The sequence below is a fragment of the Crinia signifera genome, chromosome 1, assembly GCF_055691185.1.
Source record: "Crinia signifera chromosome 1, ASM5569118v1, whole genome shotgun sequence".
NCBI classification, from domain to species: Eukaryota; Metazoa; Chordata; class Amphibia; order Anura; family Myobatrachidae; genus Crinia; species Crinia signifera.
In genome coordinates, this window is record NC_139217.1 from 270671426 (window position 1) to 270686795 (window position 15370).

The following is a 15370-nucleotide window of genomic DNA, read 5'->3' on the forward strand; positions in this document are numbered from 1 at the left end:
CTTATAATTAAAATGTAAGTATAAGTTTCAGCACTAAAATAATTTAGACCAGAGGTGGCTGGACTTTTGTAGCCCCGGATCTACCTTTTGTACTCTTACCGGTAATCTATCAGCATCTCCAAAAGTGCAAATAATTTCCTACAATACGCCCCTTGTACACACTTCACATTATGCCACACAGTTTGAGCCAAAATTCACATTATGCCCCACAATATGAGCCAAAATTCACATTATGCTCCACAATATGAGCCAAAATTCATATTATGTCCCACAATATGAGCCAAAATTCATATTATGTCCCACAATATGAGCCAAAATTCACATTATCAGAGCAATTATGTCCTCTAACCTAACAATAAGGGCCACCTATGCTGTGCCCCATCCACCCTGCTTCCTGACCTTCTGGTGACAAAAACCAAACTGCTACATAAAACCCCATGCCCTGGGACAGTGCCCCTCAGCACTTCCCCCCTTCCCACCCTCCACCCATGGGGGCCACATAACTCCATCCTATTCAGCTGGGATGAACAGGATCCACATCCCCTCCACAGCAACCATGTTACGAGAAAAAAAAAAAAGCCAATTATTTTACACAGCAGTTTTCTGCCCACTGCTGCCGCAGCTGTATTCTGCCCACTGCCATTGCCACTGTATTTTCTGCACTGCCACCGTTCAGTGTTACTGCTTCTGGTGCTCATGTTCCCGGCAGACTGCCAGAGCTTCTCAGCCCTTGCAGTGTGCAGCTGCGTGGGGTCACGGTGACGTCACCGACGCACCTGTGCAATGCATTACTGGGACTGCTGAATCCAGAAGAGACTTTAGGAGGGGAATGGGGCTAGCAGATGCATCAGCGACGTAATGGCAATTTTTCTGTCCTTTACGGGCTGGAGATGGACCACGGTCCGCCAGTTGCCTACCCTTGTTATAGATGCATGTGGGTACAAAATCCCACCAGCAGCATCTCACTGGTCAAAATCCAAATGAATCCTGGTAAGTATTTTAAACAGCAATCTTTGACATGAACGCCCAGCATTTTTGTGGGCATTCCCACGCAACGCTGCAAATTTTGCAGTGTTGCGTGTGGACCAGAATAAGGTCCAGAGTGCACAGCGGAGTACAGTCTAAACACAGCGCTGTATCCAGTGAACAATGTTAGATGTCAGCACTTTATGGGTATATTTGCTAAAAGCGTCTAAAAATTAAATGAGGTGAGATTGTCCATAGCAACCAATTGGATTATCTCTAGCATTTTCTAGGATGACATAGATAAATGATAGATAGAAAGAACCTGTTTGGTTGGTATGTGTAACATCTCTTAATTTTTATAAGCTTTAGTAACTTTACCTATATGGCATATCATATTGCAAATTCATAGCAAAAGTTTAGAAATGTGTATTTATTTGCTTAGTATTTAAGTACTACTTTTTTTACCTTCATTCAGAACATTCTTCACTATCCTAGAACTGCATGCGTGCATTTTTTATCTTTTAATTAATCACACTCAGTGTAACTGCTAGCAATATACTTACATGTTGAAGCCAGCCCAAGAATGTAAATCTGTTCATTTTCTGCTGCAGACTTTTATTTTTTTCTGTATCTTTATGCACTTTTTGATGTTGGATATGTTTGATGAGCACTGGGGCCAAAGGTTTATGAAATTCTCAAAACTTTTCCTGGAAGTGGATAATACAGAATGACAACCAGATGTATGACTGCAAGCTTTATGCCAAAAAGCTTGGCTGGCATTGCCATCTTTTAATTCAGTTAAAAGCATCTTACTGCACACTCTAAATACATTTACCTTTAATTGAACTTCTATCACTCGTTCACATTTTATTGGCATGTTATGCTATTGAATAGAATTGGACTAGAACATAGCCATACTTTATAGTTGTCATTAAAGGCCAAATAGCTTTAGTGGTATCATACCAAAAAACGACAGTTCTGCAGTATGTTAAGCTTATTTTAGTTACAACACTAGAGTATATACAATATAATGCAGGCGAGATAAGTCAGTAACCAGTGTTATTACATAGATAACTTTTTGCCAGTTGTGGAAACCCCAATACAGTATTATACAGATCATGGTGGTCATTCTGGTTGGCTCGCTAAGCAGCAGTAATCTGCTGCTTAGTGAGCGTCCTAACGCCGCCCACCGGGTGTGCAAATGCCGGCCCCCGTCTCCCAGTGAATATCCCGACCGCACTGTTAATGGATGTTTTGCATAAACATCCATTCCCAGGGTAGTGTGCGGGCCTGAAATCATTTGATGGTGGCCGTTGGCTGACTTAGACTGGCAGCATCCAGCCCGAGAACTGGGCGAATGGCTCATACATGCGAATGCTCCCTGCTGGCCTCCATCACCCCTCAATCCCCCCTATGCGAGCCCTAAGGAAACTATGCAAGTCTATGAAGATGCCCGTACAGCCCGGCGCATGTGCATAAATGAGTATCCTGGGCGTTCCCATGAAAATGCTGGGCGTACGTACGTATGATAATGCAGCCATGACGCACGTGTAGGGGGTGGACAGCTGACATAGCCGGATGTCAGCTGCCTGCCCATATCCCTGCTTTCATACAGGAAAATGTCAGAGTGGTCTGGAGTGTTTCCTGAATGCTCGGCCACTCCTCTAGCATCCTCAAAAACTGTCTGCAGTATGGGGGCAGCCATTTTTTGAGTGTCACTTTTTTGTATTAGCAGCGCTGCAGCAGTAGCCGGGAGAGCCGGGACCCGGTGCAGACAGAAGCACCGGCGGCAGAAGGCAGTGAGTAACAATAGTCCCGCAGCCCCCCTGGCGCCCACACCCTCTCAGCGCCTTCCTGCCACCGCGGGGGCTGCAGGATTATAGCTACGCCACTGGGCTGCATACTAACAAGGTGCAATAGATCAATTGCAGTATAAAGCCCACTAGGTCTCTCAGGAATATACCTGAAAATACATAGTAGCAGTAGACAAGCTCTGATGATTTTTTAATACTATTTACACTATCTTCATTTTTTCTTCTTTTTTTTAGCACAATGTGTGTTAAATGTTGTATGTGATTTTAATTTCTTATTTCACTCTAGTGATTCACTCCCCTCCGTTTCAACAAATAAAGTAACACAAAGGGGAATTTTTAATAAAGAAGTTTATTGAAAGTGAAATTTTAACATAGAATAATAAATACTATTTACATAAATAACAGAAAATAAAGTGTGCATCCAATCCTTGCAACTGCTTTTTGTCTTCTCCTCCTTTGGATGCCACGGATAGCACCTCAGCAAATTCAAGTACTATAATATAGCGGATAAACGGCCTGGAATTAATAGGCCTAAATTTAGAAGTGTGCAGACTTTTCCTAATCTCCCTATCCTCTCCCCCTCTATAAAACTACTGCAGATGTCTCCAGTTGGTGTTTGCCCATGTGTCTTTCTACCTTAAGCTTTGTCTTTAGCAAGTGAAATGTATGCTGGATTGAGTTGAGATCAAGTGATTGAATAAGCCATAGCAGAATATTCCACTTATTTGCCTTAAAAAGTCCTGGGTTGCTTTCACTGTGCTTTGTTTGTCGTAGTCCATCTGTCCAATCAACTTTGCTGACGTTGGCTGAATCTGAGCAGACGGTATAATAATATATATTCTTCAGAATGAATCCACTTGCTTCTGTCTTCACCTAATCAATAAGCTCTAGTGACCCAGTGCCATTGGAATCCATGCATGCCCATGCCATCACACTGCCCCTATACAGATAATGTGCTTTGGATCATGACCCATTCCTAGTTTTCTCCATACTTTTTACTTCCCATCATTCTGGTACCGGTTGATCATAGTTTCCAATGTCCAACGAATGCTGTTCCTGATCTGGGCTGTTTTTTTTTTAGATTTTTATTTGGCAAAGTGGAATGTGTCCTCCATATTCTTTTTGCTTATGAATGGTTTGAACCTTTTGGTAAAGCTTCTGTATTCTCTCTTGTGATGCCTTCTTTTTATTGTTAATTTGGATAATGATATGCCTATTTCCTAGATAGTCTTCATAACTTGGCTGGATGTTGCAAAGGGTTTTTGCTTTATCATAGAAAAGAACCTGCATTCATCTAAAACAATTGTCTTTCATGAATGTCCTGGTCTTTTTTTCTTCCAGAGATTTCCAGTCCTTTTTGTGTTATTGAGCTCACCAGTGAATATGTTTTTTTCATAGACTGTATCAAACTGTTTGTTTTGACCACTTCTAAGGTTCCTGCTATCGCTCTGATAGATTAAAACTGATAGTTTGTATTTTAAAATCTTAGTCCAAATATATATGGACCTACAGTAATGCAGGGCACACACCTTTGAAAAAGTTGTCTGAGGACGACGAAATGCTTCAGCATACACTCTCTGTTGGACATTGGACTTATTTATAGCCATCCCACTTGGACCAGCTCCCATGCCCAAATCCCCATTTTTGATCCCCATTTCATCATCCACAATCCAAATCTAACTTGAATACCTAATCAGGACACCACCACCTGCATATTCTTGGGGCCTTCCTTTTTTTGTGAATATGGATCCACTTACACCTGTCACGACCAAATCAAGGTACAAGGCATCCAGTCAGGTTCATGGACACCCACAATACCAGTTTCCACATGAACACCAATATTGAGGATTCATAAATATTTTCCATTGTCCTACAAATATTTCACAAAACTGAGTGAATTTTTTATAATTATTTTTAATGTATTCTTAACCTGTATACTCTATGCATTTATTAATAGCTAACTGTTTGTTAGACAAAATACATCTCTTTTTTATGTGATACCCAATTGATCTGTCATCACTTAATCTTTAAACTGCATTTGCAGTATGTTTAGCGCTCCACCACCACTCTCTCTTTTTTTTCCCACATTTATTTTTGGGAACTGACCGCCCCAGACTGTGAGCAGCTGGCTAAACACCCCACCCCACAAGCTCCTGTAATCTTCACCTTTGGGTGAACATTTTCATTCTAGTAATGCAGGGTACACTATTTATGCTAAATCGAATCAAAATCGAATGGGCATCGAATGGTTTTTCCACATTCGATGCAGATTCGATCCCGATGCACGTTCACGTTTATTGGACATCCACATCTTGCCAGGCAAGACTATATAGTAGAAATCGAATCAAAATTGCAGATCGAACCTTGTGTATCCACTAAAACTGTAGGATGATTGACATAACCGTGTTTTGTGTTTTTTCATTTCCATTTATTTCTATGATATGCTAACAAAATGATGACCTTGCCAGTTACTTTTGTTATCTCTTTTATGTTTCATTTATCCAATTTCATTATCATTGTAGCCATTTTTATTAGTGGGTACTAGTGTCATAATTTTCAATTTATCAATAATATTTCATCATGTATGTGTGGAGTTAATTTTTAGTTTACTTTACAGGGATTAAAGTTAGTGCACTTGATTGTACTTAACTCTTTCAAGTCCAACGTCTAGTCAGACCCAACAGCCCTAGCGCTATTAGCAGATCCAGCCACTTTAATATAAGAACATTAACATCGTTCAACATTCAATGTAGACCATTTTTTTATAAAAAAATATATATCATTCATTTAAACATTTAAACCAGACCGTTTGAATTGCAAATAAAAATTTGGACTGCAAAATGTTAATGAAAAAGGAGTCTCAATTTAATTTTAAATCTTAGATGTGCATTCACTCAGGGGAACCTTCCCGATCTCCACCTCTGTGCTTGCATGCATATCTATAGTATTAGTGGATTGTTTTGGACAAAATGTAATGGGGGAAATTTACCAAGATGAGATTTGTATTTGATATGGGATGTTGTTATGGGCAACCAATCAGATACTATCTATTATCTTCTAAAAGGCACTAAATAAATAAGATGTAGATTCATATTGGTTGCCCATAGCAACATTCTATACGAACTACAACTCCCATCTTAGTAAATTTTCCCCAATGTATCAAGTAATGTATATTTGATAAAGTGATTTTAAAGTTGTTATAAAATAGCAGTTGTACTTTAAATTGTACAAGAGATCTTTGCCAATTGATTGCAAACCAACTGTGGCCATGTAGGGATTAATAATACATAATGAGTATAAATCCAAATTGGTAGTGTGGTGAAAACATGCAATCTATCTATCTATCTATCTATCTATCTATCTATCTATCTATCTATCTATCTATCTATCTATCTATCTATCTATCTATCTATCTATCTATCTATCTATCTATCTATCTATAGCTATTATATTGTGATGCTACTCTTAATAAACTGAATATGTACTCCAACTAGACAGAAAGTGCTATAGTACAGAATGGATGTAACAAATATATACATTTATTTAAGTTCATTGTTAATGTAAAAAGCTCTTGTATAACCATCAGATAGCTACTATATTAAGAAGGATTGTTTAGCACACACTGCACCAGATGTGGGGGTCTGTAGTTCTCGCGTTGTACTTTCTAATTATATTTTCTCTTTGGATCGTAACAAAACATGGCAGTATTCACCTTTTATTAAGCAAACCTACTCTTCACTGCAAACTCTGAAAATAAATTTTTTTACACACAATTTTTTTTTTTGTTTACTGAAAATCCTAGTCGGCTGTGCATAAGTACAGCATATAGTATTGCAACTGTTAGCTCACCTGTTTCATCAAATATTGTCATACCAATCGCTACGCTATGAAACTTTTGTATTGACAATAATTACTTATAGCCAGTACTTAAAGGGGTTCTGGAGAGGTGGTGGAACTCACTTCCTCCGCTCCACCATATGTCACAGCCAGGGTGGTGCTTTGGTGTTCAGCACTCCCCTTCAAGTTTTAAATTTCTGGCCTATCCCAAACACTCATGAAAAGAATAATGCAGGCCACATAATACCACCCCTAATTCAAATTATGCCCCATAGTGCAAAACAACCCAACACCTCAAAAAAAAAACTGAACAGTGCGTGCCAAAGGCATGCAGACAAAATTTAGGGCATGGCTTTGTGGGACAGGATTATGCACACCTTAATGCCCATTACACATTATTCCACACACTGTATTGTCCATTACACAATATGCCAAACACGGTAATGCCCATTACATATTATTCCACAAAAGTGTTGCATACCTACATTGCTAGGGTTTTCTTGCTCGATGTCAGGGTTTACATGTACATTGCCAGGGGTTACATGTACAGTGCCAGGGGTTACATGCATAGGGCCAGGAGTAAATGCACAGGGCCAGGGCTCACATGCACAGTGCCAAGGGTTACATGAACAGTGCCAAGGGTTTAATGCTTTTTGACAGGGGTTACATGTTCAATGCTGGAGAGAGTGAGGAGACAAGAGGCAAGGAGGGGGTGAGATGATGGAGGGGCCAGAGGGCTGGAGGAAATGGGTGCGAAAGGGGGTGAGGTGAGAGGGGGCGAGCTGTTGGGAAGTGAGCTGACAAGGAGCAAGAGGGGGTGATTTGACAGGAATGAGAGGGGATGATGGGGTGGGTGTGCGAGGTGATGGCGGTGAGAGGGGGTGAGGTGGTGGTGGGTTAGAGGGGGTGGGGTTACGGGGGTGAGGTGACAGGTGGAAGTGAAGAGGGTGGGGAGAAGGTGGGTCTTGTTCTTACTATGTTCAGCGTGTCTCCCGTTTCACGGCCTCCGTGCTTTCCTGCTCATTGGCCTCCACTGGTCTGCTTTCCTGCTCCGCTACTGCTCCTGCTCTCCTGCTCCATGTTCACTGGTCTCCTGTGCCACAGGAGATGGAGGCCGCTGCTCTTCTGTCCCCGTCAGACGTTGCTCTGCTTGGCCAAGGCTGCTCTCCTGCTCCTCGGTTCTCACGATCAGACCGGCCATTTAAAATGTATGAAGGAAGCTCACCAGCCAATCCGGAGCTGCCGCTGCCTATGTGGCTGGCAAGCTCTGAGTGGCTTACGAACAGTACCAAATTTTAAATGTAATGGCGCTGTCCGTGTCCTGCATTGCTGCCGTTGGCATGCCCTGATCACTGCGGCACCTTAATGGTAGGGCCGGCACTGAGCAGACGGATGCGGAACCGTTCCGCCTCCAAAATGGAACTGACGGTACACGTTCCGCCCCGTTCCGGCTCACTTTAACCTCTGCTTTTAGCTTTCTGCAGTCTGCTTTATCAGTCAGCTTCATCTATATTTCAAAACCTAATGGGCCAAATGTAATAGGGTGTGAGAATCATAAAGTGAGAGATTTTGTGAGAGTTTTCCCATTTTTTTTAAATGGCAACCATTTACACTAAAAACAAGGTTGATTTTTGCCATGTAAATGATTGCCGCTTTAAAAAAATGGGAAAATTCTCACAAAAATCTCACTTTCTGATTCTCACACACTATTACATTTGGCCCAGTAAGTCACTCTCAGCTTTTTTATTATATAGTGTTTAATTATTCAATGGCTAATTCACATTTTGTCCTGACTGCATTGATTGAGCTATCATCAATGACACAATATGCCTTTTGATACACCATTCGCTTAAGGCACATACCCCTCTGTGAACTGGCAGTGGCCTTACTTCGATCAGACACATTCATGAGGACAACTTGCCACAGGGCTTATGTTGCAGACATTGCATGGCAAATGCAAACAGAGCAACATTACAGCTTCAGTTATTGCTTGGGTGATGGGGACAATATTGGTTCATGGGAGCTGCTCTGAAAGGAAGGCACTTTTGTATATGTATTTAAATGTACCATGCTTTACTTTCAGCTCGTCATTATGGCCGGCACTGTTCTGCTTGCGTACTACTTTGAATGCACGGATACCTTTCAAGTGCACCTTCAAGGCTTCTTCTGCCAAGATGGAAATCTAATGAAGCCTTATCCAGGGACTGAGGATGAAAGTTTCATTTCCCCTCTGGTACTGTACTGCGTGCTGGCAGCAACACCAACAGCTATTGTAAGTCCTATGGATGCTAAGCATTCTTAATTATTTACATGAAGCATTTAGTTGACACAACTGATCCTATAACTAAAATTAAAAATGTAAAATGTACTAAATTAACCTGTATATGTTCAACCCTCATTATACAATCCATGGATACAAATCATGCAGACACATTTTGTATTCAATTTCATGTATTACATTTCATGTTTGTCTCTACTCTCTCTCTCTCTCTCTCTCTCTCTCTCTCTCTCTCTCTCTCTCTCTCTCTCTATATATATATATATATATATATATATATATATATATATATATATATATTTATATTAAAACCAACATATAATTTGATATCTACTTTTTCGTTTGCAAGCTACTAATCAGTGCTCAGCAGCTCTATATGATTAGAGGAACATTTATAAATTTATTGTCTGGTCTCAAAAGGAACTAAGCTTATATTCAATCAGTTTGGTATTAATGTGTTAATTAGAACTATTTGTACTTATGTATTATCTGGGCTCCCATGTTAAATGCACCCCATTTTTTAATACCCCTACTATCCAACTACGCATGGAGTTGATTTTATATAGTGTGGTGAGCGCAGCGAGCCACCGTACCCGAAGCGTGGCGAGCGGACGCGGTCTCATAAGAAAAACGGGAGCCCAGATATTACATAAGTACCGAACTATTAGTGTTTCAAGGTGGCAGAATGTAAGTCACACATAACTGCATTTATAATCAAATGGCGTATTGTGAAATATTGTTACACGGGTTCTGTATTTGATAAAAAAAAGGCAATTTCAGGCTGCCATCACTAGTCTGAACTTATATTTATTCCTTTCATTCAGTGGAGATAGGGGTAGATTTATTAAGCTCGGTGAAGTGATAAAGTGTCTGGTTTTTATCACCGGCCAATCAGTTCCTACCTGTCATTTTTCAAACCAAGCATGTAACTTCACAGGTAGGAGCTGATTGGCTGGTGATAAAAAACAAACAGTTTATCACTTCACCGAGCTTAATAAATCTTAATAAAACCCATAGGTGCAAGGGGTGCAGCTGCTCTGGGCACCAGAGCTGAGGGGGCCCCACCTTTCTAGTGTAAGTTATATGTGCTCTTTACATTTATCACTATCAGTCGGTACATAAAGGCCCCTACAAACTTTTGCGATGGGGCCTATGGATATCTATGCCCCTGATTAAAACTAAGTCAATTAAATGTTAGCGGCTTTTCTTTTCTTGTGAATGTCTTTCTTGTCTTGTCTTGTATCACTCTCAAAGCTCTGAGGGTGATACAGTTGTGCATGATAAAATACAGCACTTACCTTACAATTTACAAGCTGTGTTTGACAAATGAGAGGATCTGATTGATTAGTACTTTATCTCTCATGAGTTTATCTTCTCGGAGCTTTCATAAATATCCCCCAAATATGATTTTCTGTTATGTGTAAAATGGTGATCCAGCAGACTATAAACCATAGTAAACATTTAAAAAGACATACAACTAATCCTGAAATATATACTGAAAAATGACTGTATGGTTTTCTTGAAAGCCAGTTTGAAAATATGACATTTCAAGTCACTAACTTTAATCAACAAGGCTGTGTTAGCCACAGGGCATGATCCTTTATCATGTCACAGTTATAGAAATGATTATTGTAGCAGAGAATTTCTTCCATTTACTCAAACCAAAAAGGAGAGTTTCAGCAAAAGCAATAATACTGTATGTGGATGGTGATCTATCAGCTTTTTTGAAAAAAGTTGAAAATTGTAATTTTGACCATTTCAAAGAAAAAAGACTGCTGCTACTTTATTTGTAAAATAACAACAAGGTCTTTGATGTCTTTGCATGGCTAAACCCAAAGCTGCCAGTACATAAAATGCTAATAGGCATCTGATCAGAGCAACAATTGAATAGGTCAGATAGACAGCCAGCAGGGGGCATGCAGCAGATTTGAATTTTCCCCTATGAAGAACATGGTGGAAAGAATAAGGGTGAAATGTAATAGGATGACAGATTCAGAAAGTGAGAGATTTGGTAAGAAATCTCCATTTTTTTGAAAGCGGTAATTATTTAAAGTGGGTATATCTTACCAAATCTCCCACTTTCTGTATCTTTCATCCTATTAAATTTCACCCTGAGTCCATTATGTTACCGTGAAAAGGGTTTGATGATACGAGTCATGACATTAATTTTAATCTGACTTGAGTTCACAGAACTCTCTTCCAAATCACATGGTGTAGAGCTCACTGATGTAGGCAAGTATGATTAATCCTTCAGGCTTGCAAAGCCAACATAATGTTTGTGAATAGTTACACGTTCGGATTATCTCATCCAACCATTTCTGAGCAAGACTCTTAGCTTGCTTGCCAGGCTTCAACTTTTACGCATTTTATGCCAGTTTGGAGTGCAAATTGTGATGTAGCGATGCCAAGCATTGTTAATCTCTACTCAGGGACATAGATATTTGAACCTAAATAACCTCAAACAACATTGATTCTTTTTACTTATTTACCGCTACCAGAAAATTGTTAAGGAGTCAGTGCTTATTTATTTTTAATTGAATTTTGTTAGGTAGACAATCAATGAAAGAATGAGGTGTGTATTTTTTTTAGCACAACTCACTATGCCATTGCTGTAAGAACTCCTTGGCTATTTACTATTTTTCTTGTTTTATTTTTGTTCAGGCCGCGATTGATGCTTTATAATACCCCTTTTACACTGCCAACCCATGTCCAGCCCAGGTCAAGCCATGTCACAGCAGCTTGAAACCCCTGATAACACCTCAGGCTGGACCTGGGTTATATCTGGGCCTTCCCTCTAACTGCATTTGGAGATTACATCATTGCTAAGCGCCAGTGAGTTGGCTCTTTATTGGCTTATAAAGAATGGTACCAGAGCTGAATAACCCAGGTCACCTGTTAACAAGGCCCCATTACCCAGGTTCAGTCATGCCCACTAACTGAGTTGGATTACCAGGTCAGTCAACCCGTGGTTTTTTCAGGGACCCTTTACACTGTGGCACAACTCAGTTGGGGCAGGGTAAAACGGGTATAAGTCTACAGATTTTTAGCAATGTTATGTAATTACAAATGCCACCACTCTAGCAGGGCGCATTATATACTGAACAGAGATGCTTTGGAACAACTCTCTGAGCTCTATATTCACTGTGACATTGTTATTCTTTCTGCTCTGCTATGTACATGTAGCGAAACTGAGAGCTTGTGCTTATACAGCAGAGTAACTGTGTCTGGCAGGGTATCTGGTAGATAGGTCTGCAGTGTTTAGTAGACAGTTAATAGGTTGACACCAAAAGGGCAACTTGCAAAAGGATTATATGGACAAAATGGCACTAAGAAAAAGGTCAAAGATGACAAAAGGTTGACACAATCAAAAGGTTGACACGATAAAGGTCAACACATGAAAATGGCGACACTTTTTTTTGTTTTAACATTCACGCAGACTTGACTGGGAATGGGAAATTGTGCAGAGAGCAGCGAGGTACAATGCCCCAAGCCTGTTAGCCATACAAGGGTATGCGCTACACTGTCTACCTTTTCATGTGTATACCTTTTTCATGCTGACTTTTTGCTGGTGTCAAACTGTTGTCAATGTCAACCTTTTACATGTTGTCATTTTGTCAATGTTGACCTATTGATTGGCTACCTAGACACTGCAGATCTTTCCATCCACACCGGTCTGGCAGCTAGCCTTAAGGTGGCCATACATCTAAAGATCGATTGTCAGATTGGGCTGATTGGAACAAAAACCTGGTAATATCTCAATGACAGTTTTTGGCAGTTTTCCAGCAATTCAAAGCAAATGATCAACTGTCATTTGCTCTCATCCATTACCATGATTTTGTTCCAACCAGACCAATCTGACAATCGATCTGTAGATGTATGACCACCTTTAACCTATCCTTCAAGAGATATTTTGAGAGATAATGGTTTGTACAAATACAATTAACTGCCATTTTTTTATAATTTCTATGTGGGATTGGTGCTATAATACTGTATGCAGCAAATAAGCAATGGTTCTGCTCTACTATGGCTAGACCTTCTTAAGTGTATTACCCTTCTGTTCAATTTATTATGTGTTTTGGCTTAGAGATGTTCTTGTGCAATTACTTTTTGTTTCTCCAAGGAATACATTCTCATTTGTGTAGTTGTTTAATTGTATCTTATGATCCATTTCCAGCAATGAAGAATAAACACATGTAATAAGCCGGAAATAACTTTGTGTGGAATTATATTTATTGTAGTTATGTTCATTCTAAATAAGAGCATTGCATTTATAACAGCTTATAATGATTAACTCTGATTAAACTTGCAAACCTAATCTCCTTTTTATTTGTTTTAGATATTTATTGGTGAGGTAGCAACTTATTTCATAAAGTCGACAAGAGAAAACCTGATAAGTCAAGAGAAAATGATTTTGACAGGAGAGTGCTGTTACTTGAACCCATTAATCAGACGAACGATACGATTTATAGGTAAGATTCAGTTGCTAGGTTTTTGTGAAGGATTAGTGAACCAGAAACTAAACATCTATACAAAATTCCCAATCAGTATACAGAAATAGTTTTAACAGTTTATTATTTAAGTAAAGAAATAAAGCTTGGGCACACATTAGCCAATTATCCAATGAACACTTACAAATTTATTCCATCGGCTAGTTGTGTGTACGCACTATATCGTTAATGATGCATGCTCCCACAATTAGTCATCTGTACATGCAGTAAAAACCTGACTACTGTATATAGTTGATGACAGCATACTTCTGGATGTGGCCACTGAACTATATCATTAACGATATTTTTTAATGTGTATGCATTAAATAATTTTTAAATATATATATAGCTCCTCCCGCACCCCCAGCGCATCCATAGGCTGCTGCACGCATCGGCTTCTCCGTGTCCCCTCACCGCTGTCACCTAGCAGACATCTGCCATAAGTTATACTCCTCCTCCCCCTTTTTTCAAGCGCCCAGTTTTACTCACGGGCCCTTAACTAAGGCCTACCAACATCGGATTCTTTCTGAGATTTTCTAAGAAATTTTAAGGATTGGTTTTAGACCTAACATACCGCACATTACTGTGTACCCCTGAGGAAGTCTCTTCAGAGACGAAACGCGTCGGGTTGTTTCCATGCGGTTCAAAAGAATCTGAATTTGCGAATGTCACACCTATGTATTTTAAATAAATGTCATTGAAATGTCATTCTGTCGATTTGCTTGAAACCTAAGGTGGTGGGAATTTCTATAGCGCCCTCTACATCTCTTCTTGTGTCTTTGTCTTCATCTCCCACTAACAGGGGGGATTTTGTAGAGGTAGCCGCTATCTATTATTGGAAGCGCATTCAGGGTCAAATCCCCACGTGCACTATATATATATATATATATATATATATATATATATATATATATGTGTATATATAATGTGTGGGGTCAATTTATGAATATAACTTTTAAAGTTAACAATGCTTTTTCTGTTAAAAAAAATGGTGATTCGTAATTTACTAAGCGGCCGCATTCTCATGATTTGGGAGGAGCCGCAGGATCTAAACACAGACGTTCTGCGGCTTCTACTCAGTTCGCCTGGTGTCGGGTTACGGGTTTTTTGTTTTGCCAAGACCCATGGATGCCTACATGGACCCAAGAGGATGCGATCTACGCCTAGGAGGATGTAAGTATGGTTTCACTCCACAGATACCCACAGTGGATTTCTACTGGAGAAGGGGACAGATCAACTATCAAGATAAATGAGTATGTATGAAAGGGATATGTATGTATTACAGTTTCATTTTTCTACTGTGTCTTTGTGTATTTATTTAACTATTGGTTCTGATGTGGAACTAAGAGTCCCAGCAAGCCCATTAATGGGCAGAATGCTGGGACTTGTGGTTCTCCAAGTCCCAGTATGCAGACCAGGCTTGCTGGGACTCATAGTGCCACACAGAGCCGGCCCTATTCTAAAAGTCGCCCTAGGCAAGATTTTGGCTGGTGCCCTCTAGCACCACCACTAGTTCTGCCACTGACCCTGCTCTCCTTTCCCAGCACCATCAACGCTCATCATAGCAGTCATCATTTGGTGCTCCTATCCGCAATATCTTAAATAGAAACAGTGCACACATTCGGTGCATAGCCCAAACAGGGGTGTGTTCTTGCTGGGAAGGGGCATGGCCACACAATAGTACCCCCAATTCAAATGATGCCACACAGTAGTGCAACTTTATTCACATTGTATCATGCGATGGTGTCCCTTATTCACTTTACATCACACAGTAGTACCACGTTACCTTATATACATTACTCCTCACATTATTCACATTATAACCTTAGAAAAAAAATCCTGAGAAAATATTGTATTTTAAGCACCTCCATGGCCACACTGCAACCCAGCACAAAGCAGTGTGTGCTGGGCAGAGGAGAAGAGCTGCAGCTGCTGCTGTCACTTAAGGGGAGGGGGCCCGGGGGCCCCACTGGGCCCTTCCATCAGAC

At 40.1% G+C, this 15370-nt stretch overlaps 1 protein-coding gene across 1 annotated transcript in view; it reads left to right on the plus strand.

Annotated features, from left to right (window-relative positions):
- PLPPR1 (phospholipid phosphatase related 1) overlaps nucleotides 1-15370 on the plus strand; it is a 173004-nt gene that overhangs the window by 109020 nt on the left and 48614 nt on the right. The window contains exons 3-4 of the mRNA XM_083183883.1: nucleotides 8701-8889; nucleotides 13232-13364. Coding sequence (XP_083040009.1) covers nucleotides 8701-8889; nucleotides 13232-13364 — 322 coding nt within the window. The remainder of the gene's footprint in view (nucleotides 1-8700; nucleotides 8890-13231; nucleotides 13365-15370) is intronic.